Genomic DNA, 23,283 nt, shown 5'->3' with positions numbered 1-23,283 from the left:
GCACTGTTTGTACTACTCAATGAACTTTGTATATAGAAAAAAGAAACAATAAATTGGCAAAAATGAAAAATAAAAATGAGAAGAAGAGAAATAGAAACAGGAAGAGAAAAAAAAAGAAACAGAAACAGAAAAGAGAAGAAAACAGCGAAGCAACAGCGAAATAACCATGGGCCGGCCCAAACGGCGAAGCCACGCCGTTCTGACAGACACGGGCGTTTCGCTGCTTTATCACCTCAAAAAAAAAAAAGAACTCTCCCCTGTCTCGGCACCTCTACGCCCGAAATCGCCGCCGCCGCGCCGCCCGACCCCGCCACCTTCCCGCACCATAGCGCACCGGCGCGAACCCCCCTCGCTCTCTTCTCTGTATTCTCCGCCGCCGCCTTGCATCCTCCTCTCCTCACACACCTCCGCGGCTAACCCTAGCCGCCCCGGGAGAGAGAAAGAAAGAGGCAAAGAGCGCAAAAATCGGCGGCGGCGGCGGCGGCGGCGGCGACGATGAGGATCGACGAGGTACAGTCGACGTCGAAGAAGCAGCGCGTCGCCACCCACACCCACATCAAGGGCCTCGGCCTCGACGTACATGCTTTTCCATCTCTCCTGCTTCTCCACTCCTCCTGCGGGCGGAGATTTTCCCGAGTTTTAGCTCAGGAGTGGTTCCCCGAATTTTCCTCTTCGCAGGCCAATGGGACGGCGATAGGGATGTCGGCGGGATTCGTGGGGCAGGCGGAGGCGAGAGAGGCGTGTGGGCTGGTGGTCGACATGATCCGTCAGAAGAAGATGGCTGGACGGGCGCTGCTCCTTGCCGGCCCACCTGCCACCGGCAAGACCGCGCTCGCTCTTGGCATCTCCCAGGAGCTGGGCAGCAAGGTCAATTCTTTATTTCCCTCACAAATTGCTATAGATACTTTTAGTGCTACTGTTACATGTTTTGCTGCAATGTACAACTTGTATTCGGGGGTGGCGTGGAATTGGACTAGATTTGGGCTTGTTGGTCCAAATTTGGAGGCTAGGGTGTTACTGCTTTACTGGACAGTCCTTGATCACTTAGTCTCTTTTCAGAAAATGCCAGCTTACTGCTCGTGAGCAGCATCCGAATGATGAACAGGCAGCTCTGCATTTGCAAGGTCTCAGCTAGTTCCAGTCAGACACGCAACCAATTTAATTCACTGTGAGCTCTGACCATTGGAGCATTCACACCTTTTATTTTGTTGTAGCTGGGATGTTGCTAGAGTGGTTGAATTTTATTTCATCTACTTAACTAAATTGGTGTTCTCTAGTACTATCATTTTTGCCAGGAATGTGTTACCATTTGTCTTGGTCATTAAGAATTTGTTTTGAGTTCTATATTCTGCTTCTTGCTGGTCCAAAATATTTCAGTATGCTGCTCTGCCGATGAGAAGTGTGCTGTTCTTTAGAACATACTTACACCAAGACTCTGGAGTAAATTTGGTCGATTACTAGCATTTGCTAGCAATTTATCAGGCTGTCTTGTTCATTCCAATCAATGTATATGAAATTTTGGCTGTCTTATTCATTCCAATCAATGTATATGAAATTTTGTTTGCATTGAACTATATACTGCTTTACAATTGATGCCCTGCGTCTACTTCTATTTTGGAAGAAGCTTCAATCTTCTCTTCCTATTCTGCAATGCAGGTCCCTTTCTGTCCTATGGTAGGATCAGAAGTGTACTCTTCTGAGGTCAAGAAAACTGAGGTGCTGATGGAAAATTTCCGTAGAGCTATAGGCTTGCGTATAAAGGAAAACAAAGAAGTCTATGAAGGAGAGGTAGGAGTGACCTGTATGGTCCTTTTGAAATTTGAAAAAAGATATTGTTCTTGAATTAGTGTTTTACTTGATACTAACACTTTCGTTGTCACCATTTTCTAATAGAACTAATATTCTAGTGTTTGTGGCTATATGATTTTGCTTGCCTTTTAGGTTACGGAGCTTTCCCCAGAAGAATCTGAGAGTTCAAATGGTGGATATGGGAAAAGCATGAGCCATGTAGTAATTGGCCTGAAGACTGTAAAAGGGACTAAACAACTAAAGTTAGATCCTACAATTTATGATGCTTTAATCAAGGAAAAGGTTACTGTCTGCTCCCGACCCTCCCTTGCTCTCTGCCTCTGTTGCTAGACTGTTAGGTTGCATTTGTATTCTCACTTTGAATAACAGTGGGTGGATGGTGTATCTTATGTGTTCAGAATATTGTCTTTATGCAATATTTAACCTGTGCAAGCTCATGGCAAGTGTGGAAAGTCACATGATCATATTTCTCTTGTTCGTTTTTAGATATTCTGTTGTGGCATAACAAAACATCGTGTTCTTTTACTTAAATTGAGATATGATGCATTATATCTTACTTTCATTTCTCACTTGAATTGGCTCTCCTACTTGTATTCTGCACATTTCATCATTTGTATACGGGATGCAGGTGGCAATGGGTGATGTTATATACATCGAAGCTAACAGCGGTGCAGTGAAAAGAGTTGGCAGATGTGATGCTTTTGCTACAGAATACGATCTTGAAGCAGAGGAGTATGTGCCAATTCCCAAAGGGGAAGTCCACAAGAAAAAAGAAATAGTGCAGGTACAAATTTGATGATAATATAGTACGCAATTGCAGCATATTTGTATCTAATCTAAAGGATCAAAGGTGGACGCATGATGCATTTGTTAAGATGGAGCTTATTATCATACCTTCGTGTGCTCAAGCATGCTTAAATATGTGGTTTCCCTGCCAGGTAGTTGTAAGTTGCTTGCTCCTGCTAAATTCCAGAAGATAGAAACGGAAAATCCATAACCTAATGATTAAGATTGCATCAAACACTCAGTCCACATTATCAATTGTGCCTTCCTTGATAAGAAACATAAAGTTCACAAGCTAATAAGATTGTGCCAAATTTTTGATCATCTGCTCAAACCCAGTTAATTATTTTCTTCTTGAATTGACCAATTAAGAAGGAATCGTTGTTCTTGTTCCTGTCTAGAGAAAGTTAGAATCATTCTTACATACCCACATCCGACGAAGGACAATTAAGTTGAGTGTGGTTTGTTCTCTATTCTCTCGGTGGGTGATAATCTTTTCCAATAGTATAGAGTGAAAATTCCTATTTTTGTTGTAACATAGAAGCATATTCTTCGTGTTTTCAAGTTCAATGTAAATCAACTGAGAGAAGTAAATTATATTCTTTCATCTGCATAGGACGTTACACTGCATGACCTTGACGCTGCAAATGCCCAGCCACAAGGAGGCCAAGATATTTTGTCCCTTATGGGCCAGATGATGAAGCCACGGAAGACTGAAATCACTGAGAAGCTGCGCCAAGAGATCAATAAGGTTTCAAAATTCTGATTATGTAACATCTTATTTTTAAAATTTGGATCAAATTTTGATAGACCTATTGGAATGTGTGCCTTTTCTTTTGTATGGTCGTAGGTGGTTAATAGATATATTGACGAAGGTATTGCAGAGCTTGTACCTGGTGTGCTGTTCATTGATGAGGTATTATATTATTGTCTCATGATTGAAAATCTATTTATCTTCATAGGAAAATCTACTTATCTTCATAGGCTTGTTTTGGATTTCCTAAAATATTAATGAGCTTGGACTTGTTTATTTCCAACTTCTCCTATTGCCAAATAAATAAGTGTCCATACTGTGGACAGCATTGTTCTCGTAAACTAAGTGGCTTTAGTCCTTGTACAATGGGAGGTGCTTAGAAAAATAAACCGGGTTTTTCTGAAGCACCGGTGCCTATTTCTACAGGAGAGACGCTTAGTTAAGCGTCTATCTTGTACAAATAAGCACCGGTGCTTAAGAAAAGCCTGGTTTTTTTCTCTAAGCACCTCCCATTGTACAAGGCCTTATGCTACTAAATGGTAGTCCCTCCGTCCCAAAATAAGTGTTGCTGATTTAGTTCAAAGTTGACAGACGGAGTTAGAATTATGCCTTACAGTGGTCTGATTTCATTAATGACTATAACTTTATCTGTAGGTTCACATGCTGGACATTGAGTGCTTCTCTTATCTTAATCGTGCTCTCGAGAGCTCATTATCGCCAATTGTAATACTTGCTACAAACAGAGGAATATGTACTGTGAGGTAAGAAATTTGAAATTCGATTTACGTGTTGTGAACTGCTCGATGCTGAACTGCAATACTGGATTCCCTGGCAGTGCCTTGCAATTATGCTCACTTTAGGCGCTTAGGCGTCAGGGCAGTGGGTGCTCGCCTTACCACCTTAAAAACATTGCTTTTATGTACTATTTTGCGCCCTTATACATCTTATTATTTTACTCTTATTTATCTAGGGGAACTGACATGACAAGTCCACATGGTATCCCAGTCGACCTTCTAGATAGGTTGGTTATTGTACGTACACAGATATATGGCCCTATCGAGATGATCCAGGTTCCTATTTCATGTCTTATTATGTGTTTTAACTTTCCTATGTAGAAATGCATTTGATGTTTGTTTGTTGTGCGTTGCAGATATTAGCTATTAGAGCACAAGTGGAGGAGATTGAAATTGATGAGGACAGTCTTGCATTTCTAGGGGAGGTTGGGCAGCAGACATCTTTGAGGTATGGTTCTTCTTGTTGTTTTGGATTATGCCCACACATTTGCGTCCCATGCCAAGATTAGAAATGTGAAATTAAATAAAAAAATTAGCTGAAATGTTGGTTTGAAAGGACTTTCTCGAGCCTTTAAAGTTAGGACAGTTTCCACCCTGTCTTTTGGCTGTCATCCCACTTTTAGTGTTCTGCTATGTGAATTTTAACATGCCTATATGTCCAGTGTGTGCGTTACTATCACAGGGTTTGTCATCACAAGGCCAGTTTATTGTTGGTACTAATGGTTGTAATAGATCTTGAATCTCTTTGCAGACATGCTATTCAGCTGCTGTCGCCTGCTAGCGTAGTTGCCAAGGCTAATGGGAGAGAGAAGATCTGCAAGGTATGTGTTGGATTTAAATAACATGTCATCTTCCTAGCCTGATCTTAGTCATCTGTATTCTGAACTCATGATCCTCTATCAGGCTGATCTCGAAGAAGTCCGTGGTCTGTATTTGGACGCAAAGTCCTCTGCTCGTTTGCTTCAGGACCAGCAAGGAAGCTACATCACCTAAACTAACTCCTGCACAAGAATTCCCAGCTGTCGGCTCAGGTGATTGGACTGTCTTCCCCTAGCAGATTTGGTAAGCAGCCGCATAGACTTCATCAAGTGTACAATTGGGGCATTGTTTCTTAGCAGCTGCACTCTGGACTGGACAATCGATTCTGGTCTATGGCTTCTTGCATTTCTGTTTGCTGATCAGATCATGTAGGAATTATCGTGTATCTTCGTTGCCCTTGCTAATTGACGGCTAGATCCTGTTTCCCAAATCCAGAAGAGAAGCACAGAACTTGTCGCTCACTCGCCTCGTGCAACTGCAGCGTTGGACCGGTTCAGGTAACACGGCCCAACCCGCATCACCAAGAAAAAGGCTTATTCATCGTTTGGCAATCCGGTAGAGAGCGAGCATCAGTCGATACAAAACTGGGCCGTGTGGAACGCGTGCAAACTAAACAAACGTGGGTGCTGGGCGGATTCGCTCCCTGTTGTAGCACAAAGGCTTCTTGTCCCTGGTGGTCCTGTGACAAGCTTTTCAGTGAACCCCTCCATCACTAGGGAGTGAAGCTTATCCCTGTCACTCACAGTTTTGCCGCTCGCCCCCGGTGCCGGACCCGGAATATGCCCGTTCCGTTTGTAAAGGAAATTCCAATGTGCGCTATCAGATTCCTACATGGAGACCACTGCCCACTGGGTTAAAGCTCCAACATGGAGCTAAATATGTTTCCCAGTAGATGAGAATTAACCCTTTTTTTTCTTTGTGCCGAGGCTGACACCATTCTGTTCTGTTGTTATTCCATGCTGCACTGCACGGAGGGAGCGGCGACGATCCTGATCCATGTAAGGTGCTGCCTTACATGGAGCCATACAAGCGACACAACCGCTCTCCAACAGTCCAACTTGGCGTCCATTTCGCTTTCTTGCTCCCGCTCCTTAACCACAGAGCCGGACGATCCTATCCGCCTACGGGGATCTACAGCGAATAATGGCGCTCCCCCGGTTCCTGTCCACAAACCAAACGAAATTCCACCCAGTGTTAATCCAACTCAGACGCATGACATGGTTCCCGTCCGTTGTCATGAGGCTGATCCGCCGGGCCATGATGCCAAAGAAAACATGTGCCGGGAAAGCGAGACGGGTCAAGATCACCGGGGATCGACAGCCAAAACAACAAGTCGAAACCATCACCAATCCGCATGAACGATTTCAGGGAGTGCGAAAGCAAAAGTGCGCGGGAAGAAGAATCGGACATGTTGGAGCGTGCCTTTGGCCGAGGGCGATGCGGAGAATCCTTTGTGCTGTCCATTTCACATGCTGGCTAGTGGAGGGAGGAATGACCGTTTTGCTTTTCTCGTTCTAGACTACTAGTAGTAGCCAGCAAGGAAACTGGATGATGCGGGGTGTTTTTTTGGTTGGCCGGTATGTATGTTTTTCCGGTGCCTAAATGTGAGCCGTGCAAGTGCAACGACGTGAGCCTCCATAATTTTATTTATGTCGCGGACAAAAGACCAAAGTGAAATACAAAAGATGAAGGGGGAGAATGTTTTCTTCGTCAGGTCTGAGATAAGATCGCATCTCCAGTGGGGGAATCGGCTGTAGGAGCCGACGGGAGTGCCGAACATCGCCATGGAAAGGCATTGACGACATCAGTAGAATTTGCTGCTGATTCTTCTTTTGGTAAAGAAAACATAACCGCAAAGCAGACGACCGCGTCGCGTACGTACATACTTCATTTTTTCTCAACATTTTGACAAGTCTATTTCCTTTTCTACTTATATTGTTATATATAATCGGCTGGCAAAGCAAAGGTGACTCCATGCAACTTCCAAACGGAGCACTATATTGTAGTATTCGTATAAGCAGGCACATACCTGAAATGCATAAATAAAACATTGTGAAAACACTCATATTAACTTCCGGAATATATTTTTTTCTTGGAATAAATAGTAAGGTGCAGGCAGCATACTAATGGCAAAGCTAAAGCGAACTTTGGCAAGGTGAGAGAAAAGTATTGGGTTCTTCTTTTCCACGTCATGATGCACCACGATTATTGCGTTAAATTTTCCGTGTAAACAATCTCGAGCTCTTGTCGCTGCTAGGCTACATAGTGGCGCCCTTGCCTTTCCCCTCGCTACATTATTCATATCATATGTTGCCGCATAGCCAATGGGAGCGAGAACTTTGAAATTCTCTACGACGTCATTAGCTAGTCTAACACTACTTTACGATCACGAGTAGGTCAACATCATCACTCTAATCAAGCTGGCAAGTTCGTTGCTTGTTCTCTTTCCATTAGGATAATCGTCTCCCTAAGCAAGCAGATAAGAGCAGGCGAGTACCTTAATTCTTACGCAATTGCGTCCATTAGCCACGCGTCTCTTTCGCACTCACTTTGTTTTATGCAGTTGACTTCCACAAGAGCTTTTTACATGCATGGCATAAATATCTGTCTCATAGAGTCATAGTGTACACTTTTTATCACACATTGTAGTAGAGTATTAGTAGTAGACAAACTAATATGCAATGCATCTGCCTATCTGAGACCACAGGTGAAGAACACCCTCCACTCAACCTTCTCATACTGCTATAGAGTGCATGGAGAATAAACTTTGACCTCGTGATCATGAGTGGCATGCACTTTCGGGCAAAAACATATTTAAGCACTAATTAAGCCGACGAATATGGTCAGCCATGCATGCCTATGGACCATCGGCTAGCTTAGCTAGGTTGGTGTGGGTCTGAGTGTGAGTAATCATACTGGGCGGCAATTAACTAGTCCTTAACGTACCTATGACATCAGATAACTTGATTCGATCGTCCGCAATGGATTCTGTCTCTGTGCATGCATCGATCGATAACGTCCATACATTCATGGACTTCATCTCAGTTCCAACTCAACCGTCTTATATATATGGATAATATATTCGCCATGCAGTAGAACAGCACCCTATTCTGTACGTAGCCTCACGAGAACTTTCTTAATTATACTCCTATAATAAATTAGAAAAAGGAATACCCTAGCTGCATGTCTTCATAGACCATCAGCCTATATGCACGTACAAATTCCATGTGCTCCAGCAAAAGCTACTCCATTCCACATGCATTATTAACCGCTGCATGCGGCACGAACCGGCCGGCCGGGCAAAGCTACAAAAGCGCAGCCGAACATTGCGGCAGCGGGAAAGGGCGAGGCATCAGGCCGCCGGCGTGGCGCAGCGGCATTGCGACAACTCACGCCCGTGGCGGTACAGGGCGGCGCCACCACTAGCTGGATTCGCATCGGTCGAGCAGGGCCGACGTCGTTTCGGCCGGATGCGCGCGCATCGATTCTCTTCTCGCTACGCCCCCATGCAGATCTTCCGCGTACGATCTCTGATCTCGCTCTGTACGACTGTACCGCTGTACGCGCTGCTCCGTCGATCTTTTCCGCCCATCTTTCCCTTTACTTCTTTCGTTGGTGACCGGCTGATTGGGCGTGATCTTCCGGAATGATTTGGTTCGTGGGCGCTGCGCTGCGTTTTCGCCTTTTGTCAGATCGAAAGCTTCTTGTAATCTTGTCCATGGAGACTGAAAATGTGATGTGAAGGCAGAGGAGCATAGCCCGTATACGTGCGCCCAGTACGGGCCGTCCGCTCGGTGTCAAAGGAACAACATTCCTAGACCAGTGAAGCGCACAGGTAGGTATCACGTCAAAAATGAAAGAAAGGTAAAGTTCACAGGTGGAGGTGGTGCACGGACCGATGACATCAAGTGGAACAACATTGGTACAATGAATATCTCTCAAAAGGATAGAAAAATGTGCACATGTTTTAGAATTTAACTAACCAAGGAAACGTGAGTTATGTGTGACCAAAGTTTATCCCACTGAAATTCATATTCGAAAAAGAAAATCAGGGTTATAATTTTTGAATTCACGCAACTTCTGTTTTGTTGGTTAAATTGATTATCAAAGTTTGGTTTGAAAATGCGTACACGTCATATCCACCGGAATGAAGAGAGTAGTAAAGAAAATACATCGAGGTGTTGATACTTTATAAATTGTCCTTTTGTGCTAAAACAAACCCCCCTTTGTCTCCCCTCCAAGAAAAGGCGGCTAGGGTTTCTGCCTTCCGTCGGCGGTGCCGCCGATCTCTCACGTCTCCTGTGGCCTTAGGGCCATGGGTGCACGGTGGATCTCGACCCTTGCCGGCGGGAGGGTTTCGTTTTCAGGTGCTTTTTTCAGGTTTTGTTAGGGTTTGTGTCCTGCTTAAGAAGATGAGACGGCGACGACTTCTTCAAGATGGAATAAGGTTCTCCCCGTCTAGCCCCTGCCCTGATGGTGTGCCTAGCATCGTCGGAGGGCGTGTGGAGGTGTGTCTCCGGCGGATCTCCTGGGATTCGGTCGGTGTTTGTTTTTTGTGGATCCGTTTGGATCCGGTCTTTGTTCGTCTTAGTTCATGTGTCTTCAGGTTGGATCCTTCCAATCTAAATCTTCTCTTCATCGGCGACCGTTGATGTTCTGGTGTGTTGGTCCTAAGAGGCCTTAGCACGACGACTTCCCGACTGTCTACTACAACAAGTTGTGCCCGGCTCCAACGAGAGAGGGATGATGACGGCAGCGCGTCTTCGGCTCGCTCCAGTGCTTGTAGTCGTCGCTAGGTGGTCTATGAATCTGGATGTAATTTTCATTATTTTTGGTGTTTATTGTACTATCATGATTGAAAATGGATAGATCGACAGTTTTTCGCAAAATAATAATAATAATTCCTTTTGTGCTTCATTTTATTTTGTATTTTGTCTTATTACTTGACGGATCACTATATGAATTTTGATCATTTTGCACCACTTTTTAGAACCAAATTCTGATATGTTCCACATTTAATTTTTTGTAGTGGATCTTAGGCATACTCGGTCAAACGTGTAAGGTACATGATTCAGTCGGTCGAGGGCACCGACCAAATGATTAGATGTTTGTATGTTGAGTGAACATACTACTTGCTCCGTAGACAAGCGTGTATGTTCCGTGCAATTTGTTCAACGGGTATGGTGCTCCGGTGGAGTGTTTTTTGATTGGGCTCCATGCTCCGTCTGATTGGGCTCTTTGATTGGTTCAGCCTCATATCCCCTAAAACAGCCGGCGGCCGTCACAGCCTGGTTGCAGAACTGGCGCCGCAAATTGCATACAAAACAGCTGACGGAAATTCACAAACATATCATGTGAAGACGACGTCTTCAGTCATCTAAGTAGTCCAAGTTGGACATTTGGTAATTGGTACCTTCTCCACTCGAATAATTCAGTACGTATATGAGGTCCATTCCATGTCTTTTCGTCGAGCAAGATGCCTATTTCTCCGTCATTGCATTCTCTCGTCTGTGGCGGCCAAATTAGTGTTTTGACCCTTTTGCGAAAGTTGAGCCAGATCTGACCCTTTTTCTATCGTCGGGTCGATGGCGGTAGGGTATAACTGCCTACCGCCGAGGCCCATGATGCTAGGGCTGACGGCAGAGATAGACGGCCGTAGGTCGTTGCTGACGTGGACGAAGAGTCTACCGCCAGACACGATGGCGGTAGGTTGTTATACCCTACCGCCCCACGTGGCTTATAACTGTTCGAACCCTAATGCCGAAGTCGATGGCGGTAGGGTATAACAACCTACCGCCGGGAGACTCGGCTGTAGGGTCGACGACAAAGACTTGTCGGTAACGAGATTGAACTAGGTATGACGATGCCAACGATCAAACCTCTGGCAAGTAACATACCGATGACAATGGGAACAACGTATGTTGTTATGCGGTTTGACCGATAAAGATTTTCGTAGAATATATAGGAACCAATATGAGCATCCAGGTTCCGCTATTGGTTATTGACCGGAAGTGAGTCTCGGTCATGTCTACATAGTTCTCGAACCCGTAGGGTCAGCACGCTTAACGTTCGATAACGATCGGTATTATGAGTTTATGTATTTTGATGTACCGAAGGTTGTTCGGAGTCTCGGATGTGATCACGAACATGAAGAGGAGTCTCGAAATAGTCGAGACATAAAGATTGATATATTGGAAGGCTATGTTTGGACACTGGAAAGGTTCCGAATGGTTCGGGCATTTTTCGGAAGTACCGGAGGTTACTGGAACCCCACGGGGAGTTAATGGGCCTTAATGGGCCATGGTGGAAGAGAGGAGGAGGCGTCCAAGGTGGGAGCGGCCCCCCCCCCCCCCAAGCCCAAGTATTTGAAAAAATGTTGATATCTATATAAAAATATTGAAAAAGTATTTGAATTTTCTTTAAAAAATATTTAAAAATGTTGAATGTGTATATTTAAAGATGTTGAACAAGTATTTGAAAAAAATGTTGATCATGTATAAAAAATGTTGAATAGGTGTTGTAAAAAAAGTTGAACAATTATCTGAAAAATGTTGAACAAGTATTGAAAAAGTGTTGATCCGGTATATAAGAATGTAGAATAAAATAAAAAAAATAAATAAAGTATAAAAATAAAAAGAAACACAAAGAAACAAATAAAAGAACGAACGAAAGAAATAAAAAAAATTGAAGATAAAAAGAGGCACACGGCCGCCTTTATATTTCAAAACAGGCGGTAGCCTGGTTAACATAACATAAGACTAGTGAAGTGCACCATGGTGCGACGTCACTAGAAAAGCAGAGCACAGGGGGTGGGGGGTAGATTAAAGGGGAGTAAGGACTATCCAGAGAGGAAATTGCCCCAGAACATAAGATCTTCGTTGTCTTGCTGCCTGGTGGCTCTGCAGCACCAAAGGCGTAGCAAGTCAGCAACGTGGAACCTGATGTAGAGGTCCGTCCACGATCGTGAGTTGAAGATGCGGTCGTTACGCGCCTGCCACAGGGTGATAGCACACGCAGCAAAGGCCACGTTCCATTTACGTTTGAACTCCAACTGAGGAGCAGCTTGTTGAACAAAAGATATGAGGTCAGTTGATCTGCATGCCAAGGGGGCCAAAAGCAGGCGGTTCCAGAGGGCCGACGCCGCCCGGCACCGTAGAATAATGTGATGTATTGATTCTAAGGCAGGGCATAGATCACAATCCGCAGTTGGGGCGATAGTCGTCCACTGTTTCTTTACCATGTTGCTTCTGGTGTTGAGTCTGTCCCAAAAAGCCAGCCATAGGAAAGTTCGGTGCTTCATAGGGATCAGCGCATCCCATACCCAGGGGTGGAAAGCACATCTGACACCTCGGAAAGAGAGCAGCCGGTAGAAAAAACCTGCAGTGATCTTCTTCTGAAAGAAATAATGTAGAATGAAAAAAAACATGAAAAAAACAAGAAACCTAAAGAAAAGCGAATTACAATAACAAAAAAGGAAAGCTGGAGAAAAATACGAAAAGTAAACAAAAACAAAAGAAACGAAAAATAGGAAAAAGAAAAGGTGAAAAAGAAAAGCTTCGGTCAACTAGAGTGCGATTCCTATGTAACTACGAAGTCAACAGTGGCGTAGTGGCTAGTAGCTCTGCGCATCCTGGGAACGATAGTTTTGAATCCCCTCGCGCCCTCATTTTCTGCGCCGGGCTCCCGTCCAGAGACCCTATTTGACGCACTATGCGCATCAAACTGACCAGCTAAAATATACCGCCTAAAAAGAAAAACGCGAAAATATACTGCCCATTGCAAAGTACTCTAGCGTCCAACTTACTGAAGCTAGCCGGCTACTGTTCTTGTTTTTTAGTTGCTAGTCACTACTGTTGTGAGTGAGTTTTTTAGTCATTTTATATAATCAGTTTTTTCAGAAAAGGAAGAAAAATAAAGTGAATATTCATATTTGATAACAATTTTTTAAAAATGGATTGTTTTAAATAATATCTTGAATTGTTTTAAAAACTTTTGAACAATTTTCAAATTTTAGAACATTTTCGAAAAGTTCCAAGTATTATATAAACATATATATTTTTTAAATATTGCTCTAAATCCTATCTTGTTTATTCTTTTTATTCACTATATCTCTTGTAAGTTTTCCTACTTTTTCTTCTCCTTTCCTTTTTTTTTATTTTCCCACGTATGTTTATGTTAATTCAGCAAATACATGAACCGAGAGAAGATTGGTGATCAATCACTATCCATGCATGTTTGACAGTAATGCAAGATTCAATATTTCATATCACGAAAACCCATACCTCTTAGATGTTTTGCATTTGTCATGACATCTCAAGAGACCCAGCATGGTTCCCTCTTCCATGCTTGCTCCCCCACTAGAACTATCGAATTATGGAAGTGATATTCTCACACAAACACAAGCCCCTTCACGGACTGAAAGAAGCCATGTAATATACTAACATAGCCTGCAACAGTAGTAGGTGGGTGTTTTTTGAGTGGCATTAGCTGGTTTTCCAGAAACACTACCGAAGTTGTTGTTTCTAGTGGCAATAAAAATAAAAAATAAAAAATAGTTAGTTTCTAGATGCAATACTCTCAACACTGTATGGTAGGGTGACTATTGTCTTAATGTGTTCCAAAGCTTATGTAAGCAAGATGCTAGAGATTGGGGTGATCTCTAGTAAGCTCATGAATAGACTAGGAGTGTGACTTATATGCTCCACTCGAGGGGCCAGCCTTCGGCAGCCTAGTACTAGTAAGACATGTGGTGAAGCTTCATTACGCCAAACTGACAATTCAAGGCTTAGTCCATGGTTCAGTTATGAAGGAGTGTAGCTGCTTGCTCTAGGTGAAGTTCAACCTTAACAGGTCTTCACCGAAATAATGGTATATTGAAACAACAATAGGAACAGAGGACACAATGAGCCCTCGAGATCTGGTGGAGGATTGTTGAAATCTTAGGGTGGCCCTAGGGCCTATCTAACAATTTCTGAAAAATCTCTAAGGGCCCATTTGGGTTTAGCGGCACTATGTATAGTGGGAAGTTTTGTCCCATCCAAAAGTTGGAGAGGAGTTGGACCTTCTTATAATGGTTTCTCTTCCACATGACATGGAGGTTGAGAAGAGAAGAGGCCCTCATGCACTCCTCCTCCGCCGCCCGCCTCGCCTCTCCGCGCCGCGCCACGCCACGCGCCGCGGATTGCGGGAATGAGCCGAGCCGAGCTCACACCTACGCGCTTATTTTTGCCAGTCAGTAACGGAAAATTTTCTGACAGCTGGGCCACGATCTGAGACGTCAGATCGTGGGCTGTCACGGACTCGGACGTGGGTCGAGCCCACGTCTCTCCACGCGGCTGTGCTTATATAAGTGTGTGGTGGCTCCTAACCCTAGCCGCCACGAACAGATCACATCTGCTCCACGCGCGCGCTCACCGCCGTTCCTTTGCTGCTGCTGCTGCCACCAGTGACTCCATCCCGTCCGCCGCGTACATGGTCGACGGGGGAGCAGGTCTCCGAAAGCCCACCTCTTTGTATCCTGTACGGGAGAGGGGCGAATAGGTTTTTGGGAAGCGACTACGCGACTGCTCGCCTCCGATCCACTACTTCCTCTACGTCCGCGTCATCTTCATCATCACCATGTCGCAGTCCGACACCGACCGTCTCGCTGCCGAGAAGTTTGAGGCTGACAAGAAGGCCGCCAAGGACGCTGCTGCCGCCACCGCCGTCACGGCTTCTGCATGGCTTACTCGAGGGCATAACTCGTTTACCCCGCTCCTACTGTTTTAGTCATGCGAGCGTTATACGTAGATCTTTCTGCAATTAGCGTAGTATGTGCTTGCATGATTGACTATCAGTATGCGATTATTTGTGTTAATGTCATGCTAGTGATTTACTCGTGGATTAAGTTTATCAAAAAGTTGCTTATTTACTCAACATACATTAACATTTTCATACCACAAATCGGGTCATTTCTTTCTTGAGAAAGAGTTTCACTGGATCTCTTCATCGCTTCTCCTTTGTCTCTCATGGATTTACTCATCGACATGCGCTGATGTCTCAAGGTTTCCAAATGGCTGACATGTACGGTACGTTTACGTTCACTACAATTTCTTTTGGGTAAACGACTGCAAAAAAGAGGCAGTTGCATCACATCTGGTGTGCAAGACTGCAAGAGCACCCCGACTCCATATACAGTCGTGTGGCTAGCATGCAACCTAGGATGCCATTTGTACCGAATAGATAGAGACAAAGACGCGCGTCTCCATCCGTATCAAATGAAGGCAGGCCCTCGTCGCAGCTCCACCACACGCACGCACGCACGTACGTAGACGGGCTGGCACACTCCAGTCCCCGTACATGTGTTGCACACGACACGGCCCGGCCCCTCCAAATCCACAGCCGGATAGCACCTGACGTACGTGCGTGCTCCCACGCCCCTTGCTTAGGCACTAAGCATACGGCCGGCCATCGGCGACCTCTGCCCGCGTCGCCAAGTGCTCGACACGGAGCTCGCGGCCCCGCGCACGCGCGCAGTGCGCGTGTCACCGCGCAGAAGCGCTGCATTATTACGCGCCCCGGCCCGGCCCGGCGCGCGTAGTTGGTCTCCTTCCATCCATCACATCGCGCCTTTGGCTTTGCCTCGCCCTACCCTGGCTCGGGCCGATCCTCCCTCCAAAGAGAGATCGGCGCGTACAGGGAAAGAGGAGAGGCCAGAGGTGCATGCACATGAAAACGGCACGCAGATCCCGCCGGGGATCTCCCTGCGCTGCTTTCCTCTCGTCTCATGCATGGAGGGTCAAAGGCTCCTCAAAGCTCCATCTCCATTGGCGCTCCGGCTCCGCCCTTCTTCGTGGCGTGTTCGACGACCGGCCTAGTGGTGGCGGTTCGTGGTAGGGCTGCTCTGCCGTACGGTCCGCACTGTGTTGCACTGTGTGTCGGGTGGTGGGTGTAGACGTGTAGTAGGTCCGCTACACCGCTACAGCGCCTTGAAGCGCAAATCTGAAGCCGATTTATCTGAATCCCGATGCATGTGTGTGCAACTCTCATGGTAGGCTAGTTGGTAGCTGCTGGCTGGGTGATGCCATGCGGGTCGGGTGGGGGAGCGAGGGCATCCAGTACTTTAGATTCGGCGGGGGGCCCGTGGAGATTCGCGCTCGTACGAGACATCCACGGCCACGTGTGGTGGATATATATACTGGCAGGGAATGTAGATTCACATGAGTGCCATGCCTTTGTCACGAGCCCTGTGATGTCGGTCGGTCGGTCGATGGATTGATCGGCTCGATCACGCGATCCTTGGCGCTAGTACGTTCAGGTCCAGCGGGCCAGCACCCCACCACGACCTGCTCTGTACTCCTACCTGTTAGGCAGCGAAATCCTCGGAAATTCTATTCTACCCACCCAGCCTCAGCAGTAGTACCATGTACAGTACAGGCGAGCCGATTTAGCGTTAAGAAAAATCTGTTCACCACTAGTCGAGCTGTTTCATGGCCGGCCAAAATTATCATCTGCCGAGCTGTTCCATGGATTAACAACGTCAACGTCACAAGTAGCGATCGTGTGTGCACCACTAGTAGGCTGCATGGCCCAGCACAAAGAGACAATGATGAGCAATCAGGCAAGACCCCATTGGCTTGCACACAGCAAAAAAACAAGTTACTTGTTATGTTAGGTTTGTTAAATCGACCGGTCCATTCCTACAAAAGCTCCTACCATAGGAGAGGCCTTTGCTTCCATCATCATCATCTCCCTTCCTACAGCGCCAGTGAAAGCCGATCGATCAACGTGCACCTAAGAAAGAAGAAACCGCCAAGGAAGAAAACCCGTTGATTAATTAACACCAAACCTTTCCAATCACTCATGCATGCTCAGATTAAGACCGGTATATAGTCCGTCATGTGTGTCTCAGTGTGTGCACTCTGCTTGTGTGCGCATACAGCAAAAGAGTGCCCCGTAAATAAAGCCGGATTCAGTGGATATATACACGCCATCAAATTTGCTTTCAGCTGCTCCGGAGACGAGTCAGAGGCCGGATTTCAAGTTGCTTATTAATTCCATGACGAATGCCTTGCTTCATTTACTTACTTTCGGTTTTGCATAAGCGAATGGTGGTGTGTGTTGTCTTTCTCCCTGCCCTAGTTGAGAATGGTACCTAATTTGTGATATCGTCACAGAACCTATCCGGATACTGCATGCAGAGGAACTACTACACTTATTTACTCCCCCAGTTGAGAATTACTCCCATAGATCATGCGTTGCATCTAGCTCCCTCTTGCATCCACGTCACTCAGCATATACTCCTATATGTCAGCCTTCCTCCAAATGGAAACCATAATTTTGTATACTCTTTTTCTTCGAGTCCATGGTTAGTCGACAACATGCGTAGACGACTGTCATATCAATATAATGGTTGAGGACGGCATAAGCCCGCCGTTGCACCGTCAAAGAACACATGCGTAGACTCTACGGCCGGTGACCGCGCGCTCGACATCTTGTCCCTCCGTTACAGGCGTGCCAACCGGTTTCAGCGTCTCAACTGTAAGTCCAAACCGATTTGACAGAACTTTTAAAAAGAGAAAACACAAGCAGCTTGATTTGATCTCAGCGATCGCGATTTGGTGGTACATCATACTAGTTAACATGTCGTCAAACGTGTGTCGCACTAAGTGAAGACCGTCATCCAGCGCAAGTCATATCACACGATCGATTTTTTCCAACACAAGGATCACGCAGGGGCAGAGGTCTTCTTCCCCCAGATTTTCCGCCTGGGCGTCGAGACTCACGTTGAAGAAATGCTCCGGCTGTCCATTTGAGTCGTCAACATGGTTGTTGACAAGCCATTCACAAAGGTGCATCTGCTACCGACTCGTTGTATATCCATATTGTACACCGATATACGATCTTTACCAGCTTTATCATCACTTAGTAAAACTCGATCGTGACCGTGTATCTCTCTCTATGTATACGATGGCTACAGCGGCAGGAAAAAACTTGATAGTGCTATTCCAGATGCTCTAGGGCGAGAGGCCAGCGTCTGCGTCAGGAGGAAAGGTTGTCCTCGGCATTGGCCGCCGGTGCTAGGGCTTTAGCCGTAGCCACCTTGGGTCCCGGCGCATGGACTTCCTTGGAATTATGCAGCCAGGACCCCGATCAAAGGACCACGGGCCACCACGCCAGCTTTAGGATAGATCACGGTAGATTTGATTACGTACGTACTCTCATGGACCGACGGACGCGCAAAGCTTTTTTCCCTACTCGCGAGCCGTCCGGCCTCGATCCGACGGCTCGGATCGCGCCGGAATATGGTCCACGCGGGGACGCTCGTGCTGAGATCTCTGTCGCCGATCCAAAGGCGAGGGGTGGGGAAAGCGAGAGATCGCGTTGCAGGTTGGTGGAGAGATCGAACGTATCGCAATAATTCCGCAGCGTGTCGGTTTGGCCCCGGGGTGTAGGGTACGTAGCGCGCGCCTTGTCATGCACGTAGTTGACCGGGCTGCGGTGCGGCGCGAACCGAGCTGCACGCACGCGAGATCGGCACGGAGATGTACCGTCGGTTGCATGCGGCAGAAGCAAGTCTGCGGCCGGCCACTTGGATTGGATGTCGCACCGGCACGATGGTTCCTTGGGACAGCCACAACCGGACAGCGCGGTCGGTGGTGGTCGATCGACTTTGGTGAGGTGAAACGCCCGTTTGATGTCACGGTGATGGTGTGCTCGGGCAGGCGTTCTTCGCGGGCTTTTCTTCTTCTTTGGCGGCGAAGCAATACCTTTTTGATGTGTAGTGGGGCTGTTGCCAATTGGGCATGCATGCTATGCGCGGAATAAAAACGAATGAAATGCGCTCTCTTTTCCACTTGGGTTTTAGAGTTTTGCGGGAAAGGGAAGGGAATAGATGTCAATTTACACCATAGCATACCTGGCATAACATTGTTTTTAACCACAGTACAATCGCAGATCCAACATACTTGGCATAACATTTACTTTTACCACAAAACTCAATGGGCGACCGCTACACGTCCATCGACTGATTTTCTGATTTTATCCGTCGCCTTAACGGCCGTTGGATGCCCGACCTGATAGTCGCCCGATCTACTGTCCGTGCCCCGCATGCCCACTAATTATTTCCGCAACAACCGCTCTGTTGCAGAAACAATAGCACTCTTTCCCCCGACCCCAAATTTGCGCCCCGCGCGGTTTCCCGACAAGAACATTTCCTGTAACAATGCTCTTGTTGCAAGATCTGGTCTTCTCTGATTTTCTGTAACAAGACCTTTGTTGCGAAACCTCATCTTCTACAATTTTCTGCAACAATACTCATGTTGCAAAACCTCCTCTTCTTTAGTTTTCTGCAACAAGACCCTTAGAAAAAATGCAACAACATCTCCCGCCGCGTCTAATTTTCTGCAACAACAATTTTCACGCGTCCAATTTTCTGCAACATTTTTCACGCGTCTAATATTCTGCAAAAAGATCCTTGTTGCAAAAATTGCAACTACGTCTTCCGTTGCGTCTAATTTTCTGTAACAAGACCCTTGTTGCAAAAATTAAAACATCTCCGCCACATCTAATTTTCTGCAACAGGACCCATGTTGTAAAAATTGCAAAGACTACATATATGTTTCTCTGAAATTACAAACTGGATAACTGCATGAGCTACAGAAGCTTTTGACTAAAAAATAATAATCAGAAAACACATCAATCCTGCATCACTAGTTTCCTGCATCACTAACTTCCGGGTGAAAATGCTACAGAAGTTTTGAGCTACAAACATTTAGACAAGCAACACATCAAGGGGATAGTATGAGCTCCAGCAGCGCATCTGAAAGTCAAATAAAAAATTATGCAACACTAGATCTGCTACACCCAAATGCCTACTGCACATCTACACCATCTATAACATCTACTTCGTCCGCCTAGGTGGTGACGGCGACAACGTCTCCCTATGACGGAGCACCGCTACGATGAGCCGCGTAGCCACCGGGGAGCAGGGGATAACCATCATCACGGTCGGCCAGTAAAAAAGGGGGGGAGAAGGAAGCAACGCGGCTACACTTGCTTGTGTCGCCGTCATCCACGGCCGACCCCAAAGCCGTCGTCGTCGCCACCGCGCGCTGGATGCGCCGCGGTCGCCCCACACCGTGCGCCGCCGCCGCCCCCTGCTCCCTCCCAAATCCCACCGCTGTTGCCGTCCGTCCTAGCCACCCACACGAGTCAGCTGAGTTGCGGGCGTTATCCAGTTGCACAAATGAGTCCTGAAACAACAGGTAAGTTCCAAAAAAACGTCCGCGCATGAGGCGGAAGCGGGGACAATCTCGTCCGTCTGATCGACAGACGATCCAACGGACGCGGAGCCGGCGGACGCGTGAGCGTTACTAGTCGGTTGAAGGTAAGCTTTATTCGGGATCCCACATACTTGGCCTAACATTCATCTATTCCCTTCCCTTTCCCGCAAAATTCAATTTACTGGAAACATACTTGGCATAACAATTTCTTTTACCACAGTATAATCACATATCCCACATACATGCACATGCACTCACACAGATGAACGCGCACACACATCCTATTTCTTTTTTTTGGGATCGCACATCCTATTTCTACGAGCACATCCGAAATATTAAACCGGCATCACAGTTTTAAATTGACAAAATCACCACATGTGCCACGTAGTTGATGGAAATGTCTTCTTTCACTGAACGAATATCTCCGGAAAGCCTGAAATAAATACTTGTCATAGCATTTAGTTGAGGAGCACCATGCACTTCTTAGTGTCGTCGTATATTTCTTTTTTTTAAATACAGCAGATGCAAGCGCTCATATACACGTGCATACACTCACCCCTATGAACGCACACACGCACACCCTACCCCTATCATCACCTCCGAGAGACTAAGCCGGCATATCATCTTGAAATTTAAGAAGTCATCATAGACACCTCATCATCGATGGAACGTCTACTCCCACTAAATGCACATCAAAAGAAATTCTGAAATAAATCCAGAAATAAATACGAGGATCAGGACTTGAACCATGTCCCTTTGACCATCCAACCAGAGGTTGGTTCGCGTCGTCGTATATTTCTCTACTTTTGTTTTTATTACGAATAATGATGAACTGGGGATCTACTAAAACGAAATACGTAAAGCACGGGAGGTACTTCAATCGTGTCCCTTTGAGCGCCATTTTTTTCCACAGGAAAAGATGCAGGTACGCACAGCAGAGACAAGAAAGTACCAATACCCAAGCTCCGATTCGAGCAGAGAAAGCCAGACCACGCCAAATCCAACCAAATACGCGGATAAGCAAAATTTTACTCGCCGACCGCGGTGTTTTGTCCAATCCAATCCAAGATTAAACAACCAAACCATTAATTAACAAGATAGCGTGGTGTGGTGTGGCAGAGCATCTCCGCTTAGGTAGAACCATTTCCGTTTCGGGTTCCAACAAACGCCAGTGGCAGGCGCACGGCCGGACCGCGTCGCCGCCGGGCGCGCCGGGCCACAGACCGACGGCGCGAATTCCTCCCGGCTTTGTTTTCCTTTTCTCTGGGACTGGGAGAGGGACGGCTTTTGCCTAGCGCCCTCTGGCCGCAGATTCCGTGCGGACGCGGTGCCCGTCGATCGATTCCCACCGGAAACCGAGCGAATCCGACGCCTTTTCTTCCGTTTCTTTTTCCCGTGGCCCGTTCGGGTGGGGCTGTCGCTGCTCTTTTTTTTTTTGATACGTAAACAACTTTATTTCTCAAATAATAGCGAGATCGTTTACAATTTGGTGAGAAACAAAGTCGGTTACCACATCATCCCACACACTAGATGATCTAAACGTAAGAGCATTTTTTTGCTATGGCATCGGCAACAGCATTAGCTTCTCTACAGCAATGGATCACCTCCACTTTAGAGAACTCAGCCCCCAACTGCCTGCACTCCATATATATAGACACATCATGGTCTAAGTAAACCTCCTGGTTAATGATCTCCACCGCATTTGAGCTATCTGATTCCAGAATAATGGAGTTGCATCCAATATTTGCTGCCAAGATCAGACCATTACGAAGAGCGACCAGTTCTGCCGAGTCAACTGAGCTAACATGCGATATAAACCAAGATGCTGCTGCTATGTATTCTCCTTTGTCATCGCGCGCTACTGCCCGTGCCTCCGGACAAGTTCTCTGAGTAGAAGGCTGCATCAACATTTATTTTTACACTCCCTCTTGCCGGTTTTTTCCACATATGATCACGTTGCCGGGCTTGTAGTTATGGGGTTTCAGCCCGCACAAAGTTAGTGGTCAGAACCTTGATCGAGATTCCAGTACGTTCCGGCGATCTGATCTCTTCTCCTTTTGCATGTTGCCTTCGTTGCCACCATATGTACCAGCTACCCACCGCCATGAGCTCCGCCAAGGGGAGGTCGCCCACCATAGCCTGGCGTCTCATGAGAACCTCCATGGTGATTGCACCTGATCGGTCCACCGCAACGGCGCGTTCTACTTCTTCCTTTACCCTAAGCTGGGTCCATACATCCAGGGCTCTTTGGCATGTAAACAAGCAATGCTGGGAGTCCTCCATACCTACTACACAAATCGGGCATTGTGCTGATGTTGGTATGTGTCTTCCTGCCAATGTGCCTCAACACGGTAGGACGCCCTTGAGAACTTTCCAGGCAAAGTGTTTTATTTTCCCAGGAATCCGCATCCTCCAGATGTGTTTCCAAATATCATTTTCACGATGACTTCCCTGCCTATCCGTCCTGTTCCACTGTTTTCCATATTGGTGAGCGAACTCAACATGGTACGCTGATCTAACTGAGAACGTTCCTGATTTTGTGTGGTGCCAGGCTATGAAATCATCCACCATGTCTACCCGAAGTGGGATTTGCAGAATTCTGTAGACATCAACCGGATTGAAAACTGAACGCACCAGCTCTTCATCCCACTTGCTTGAATATGGGTCTATCAATTCTTCTACCTTTCCCAACATAGTGGCTCCTCTGGGGGTGATAACTTTTCGTGTCTCGCTCATTGGAATCCAAGGGTCATTCCAAATATTTTATATGTGAGCCTTTGCCAACCCATCAAATACATCCTCTTTTAAAAGTTTGTATACCCATCACAATGCTCTGCCAAGTAAAAGAGGAACCTTTCTTTGGACCCGCATTAAGTATGTTACCATCCGGATAATATTTTGCACTAAGGACCTGTGCACACAAAGATTCAGGGTTCTGAAGTAGTCGCCAACACTATTTTGCTAGTAAAGCAAGGTTGAAACTGTGAAAGTCTCTAAACCTCATCCTCCATTCTTCTTTAGTATACACATCTTCCACAATGCAAACCAATGCATCTTCTTC

The 23,283-nt window shown here is 46.3% G+C and overlaps 1 protein-coding gene across 2 annotated transcripts; it reads left to right on the top strand.

The window, feature by feature from the left end:
• Window positions 1–239: 239 nt before the first annotated feature.
• LOC123090820 (ruvB-like protein 1) lies at window positions 240–5,389 on the top strand. Of its 2 annotated transcripts, XM_044512165.1 has the most exons (12): window positions 242–576; window positions 679–867; window positions 1,657–1,788; window positions 1,942–2,091; window positions 2,438–2,593; window positions 3,209–3,343; window positions 3,443–3,508; window positions 4,001–4,107; window positions 4,317–4,416; window positions 4,497–4,588; window positions 4,892–4,961; window positions 5,044–5,389. In XM_044512165.1, exons 1-12 carry the CDS (start codon window positions 496–498, stop codon window positions 5,131–5,133), a joined length of 1,368 nt encoding a protein of 455 aa, XP_044368100.1. In that variant the 5' UTR covers window positions 242–495; the 3' UTR covers window positions 5,134–5,389. The 2 variants fall into 2 exon arrangements, with proteins under 2 accessions (XP_044368098.1, XP_044368100.1); XM_044512163.1 differs by having other exon boundaries at window positions 240–867.
• Window positions 5,390–23,283: the final 17,894 nt, after the last annotated feature.

The sequence above is a fragment of the Triticum aestivum genome, chromosome 4B, assembly GCF_018294505.1.
Source record: "Triticum aestivum cultivar Chinese Spring chromosome 4B, IWGSC CS RefSeq v2.1, whole genome shotgun sequence".
Taxonomy (NCBI): domain Eukaryota; kingdom Viridiplantae; phylum Streptophyta; class Magnoliopsida; order Poales; family Poaceae; genus Triticum; species Triticum aestivum.
This window is presented reverse-complemented; position numbering and strand designations above follow the sequence as displayed.

Excerpts from the sequence above, each read along its gene's own strand:
- LOC123090820 (XM_044512163.1), top strand. The coding sequence starts at position 496 with ATGAGGATCGACGAGGTACAGTCGACGTCGAAGAAGCAGCGCGTCGCC. Across the intron at positions 2,092-2,437 it reads ATGCTTTAATCAAGGAAAAG|GTGGCAATGGGTGATGTTAT; the intron begins GTTACTGTCTGC and ends TACGGGATGCAG. Across the intron at positions 4,108-4,316 it reads AGAGGAATATGTACTGTGAG|GGGAACTGACATGACAAGTC; the intron begins GTAAGAAATTTG and ends TTATTTATCTAG.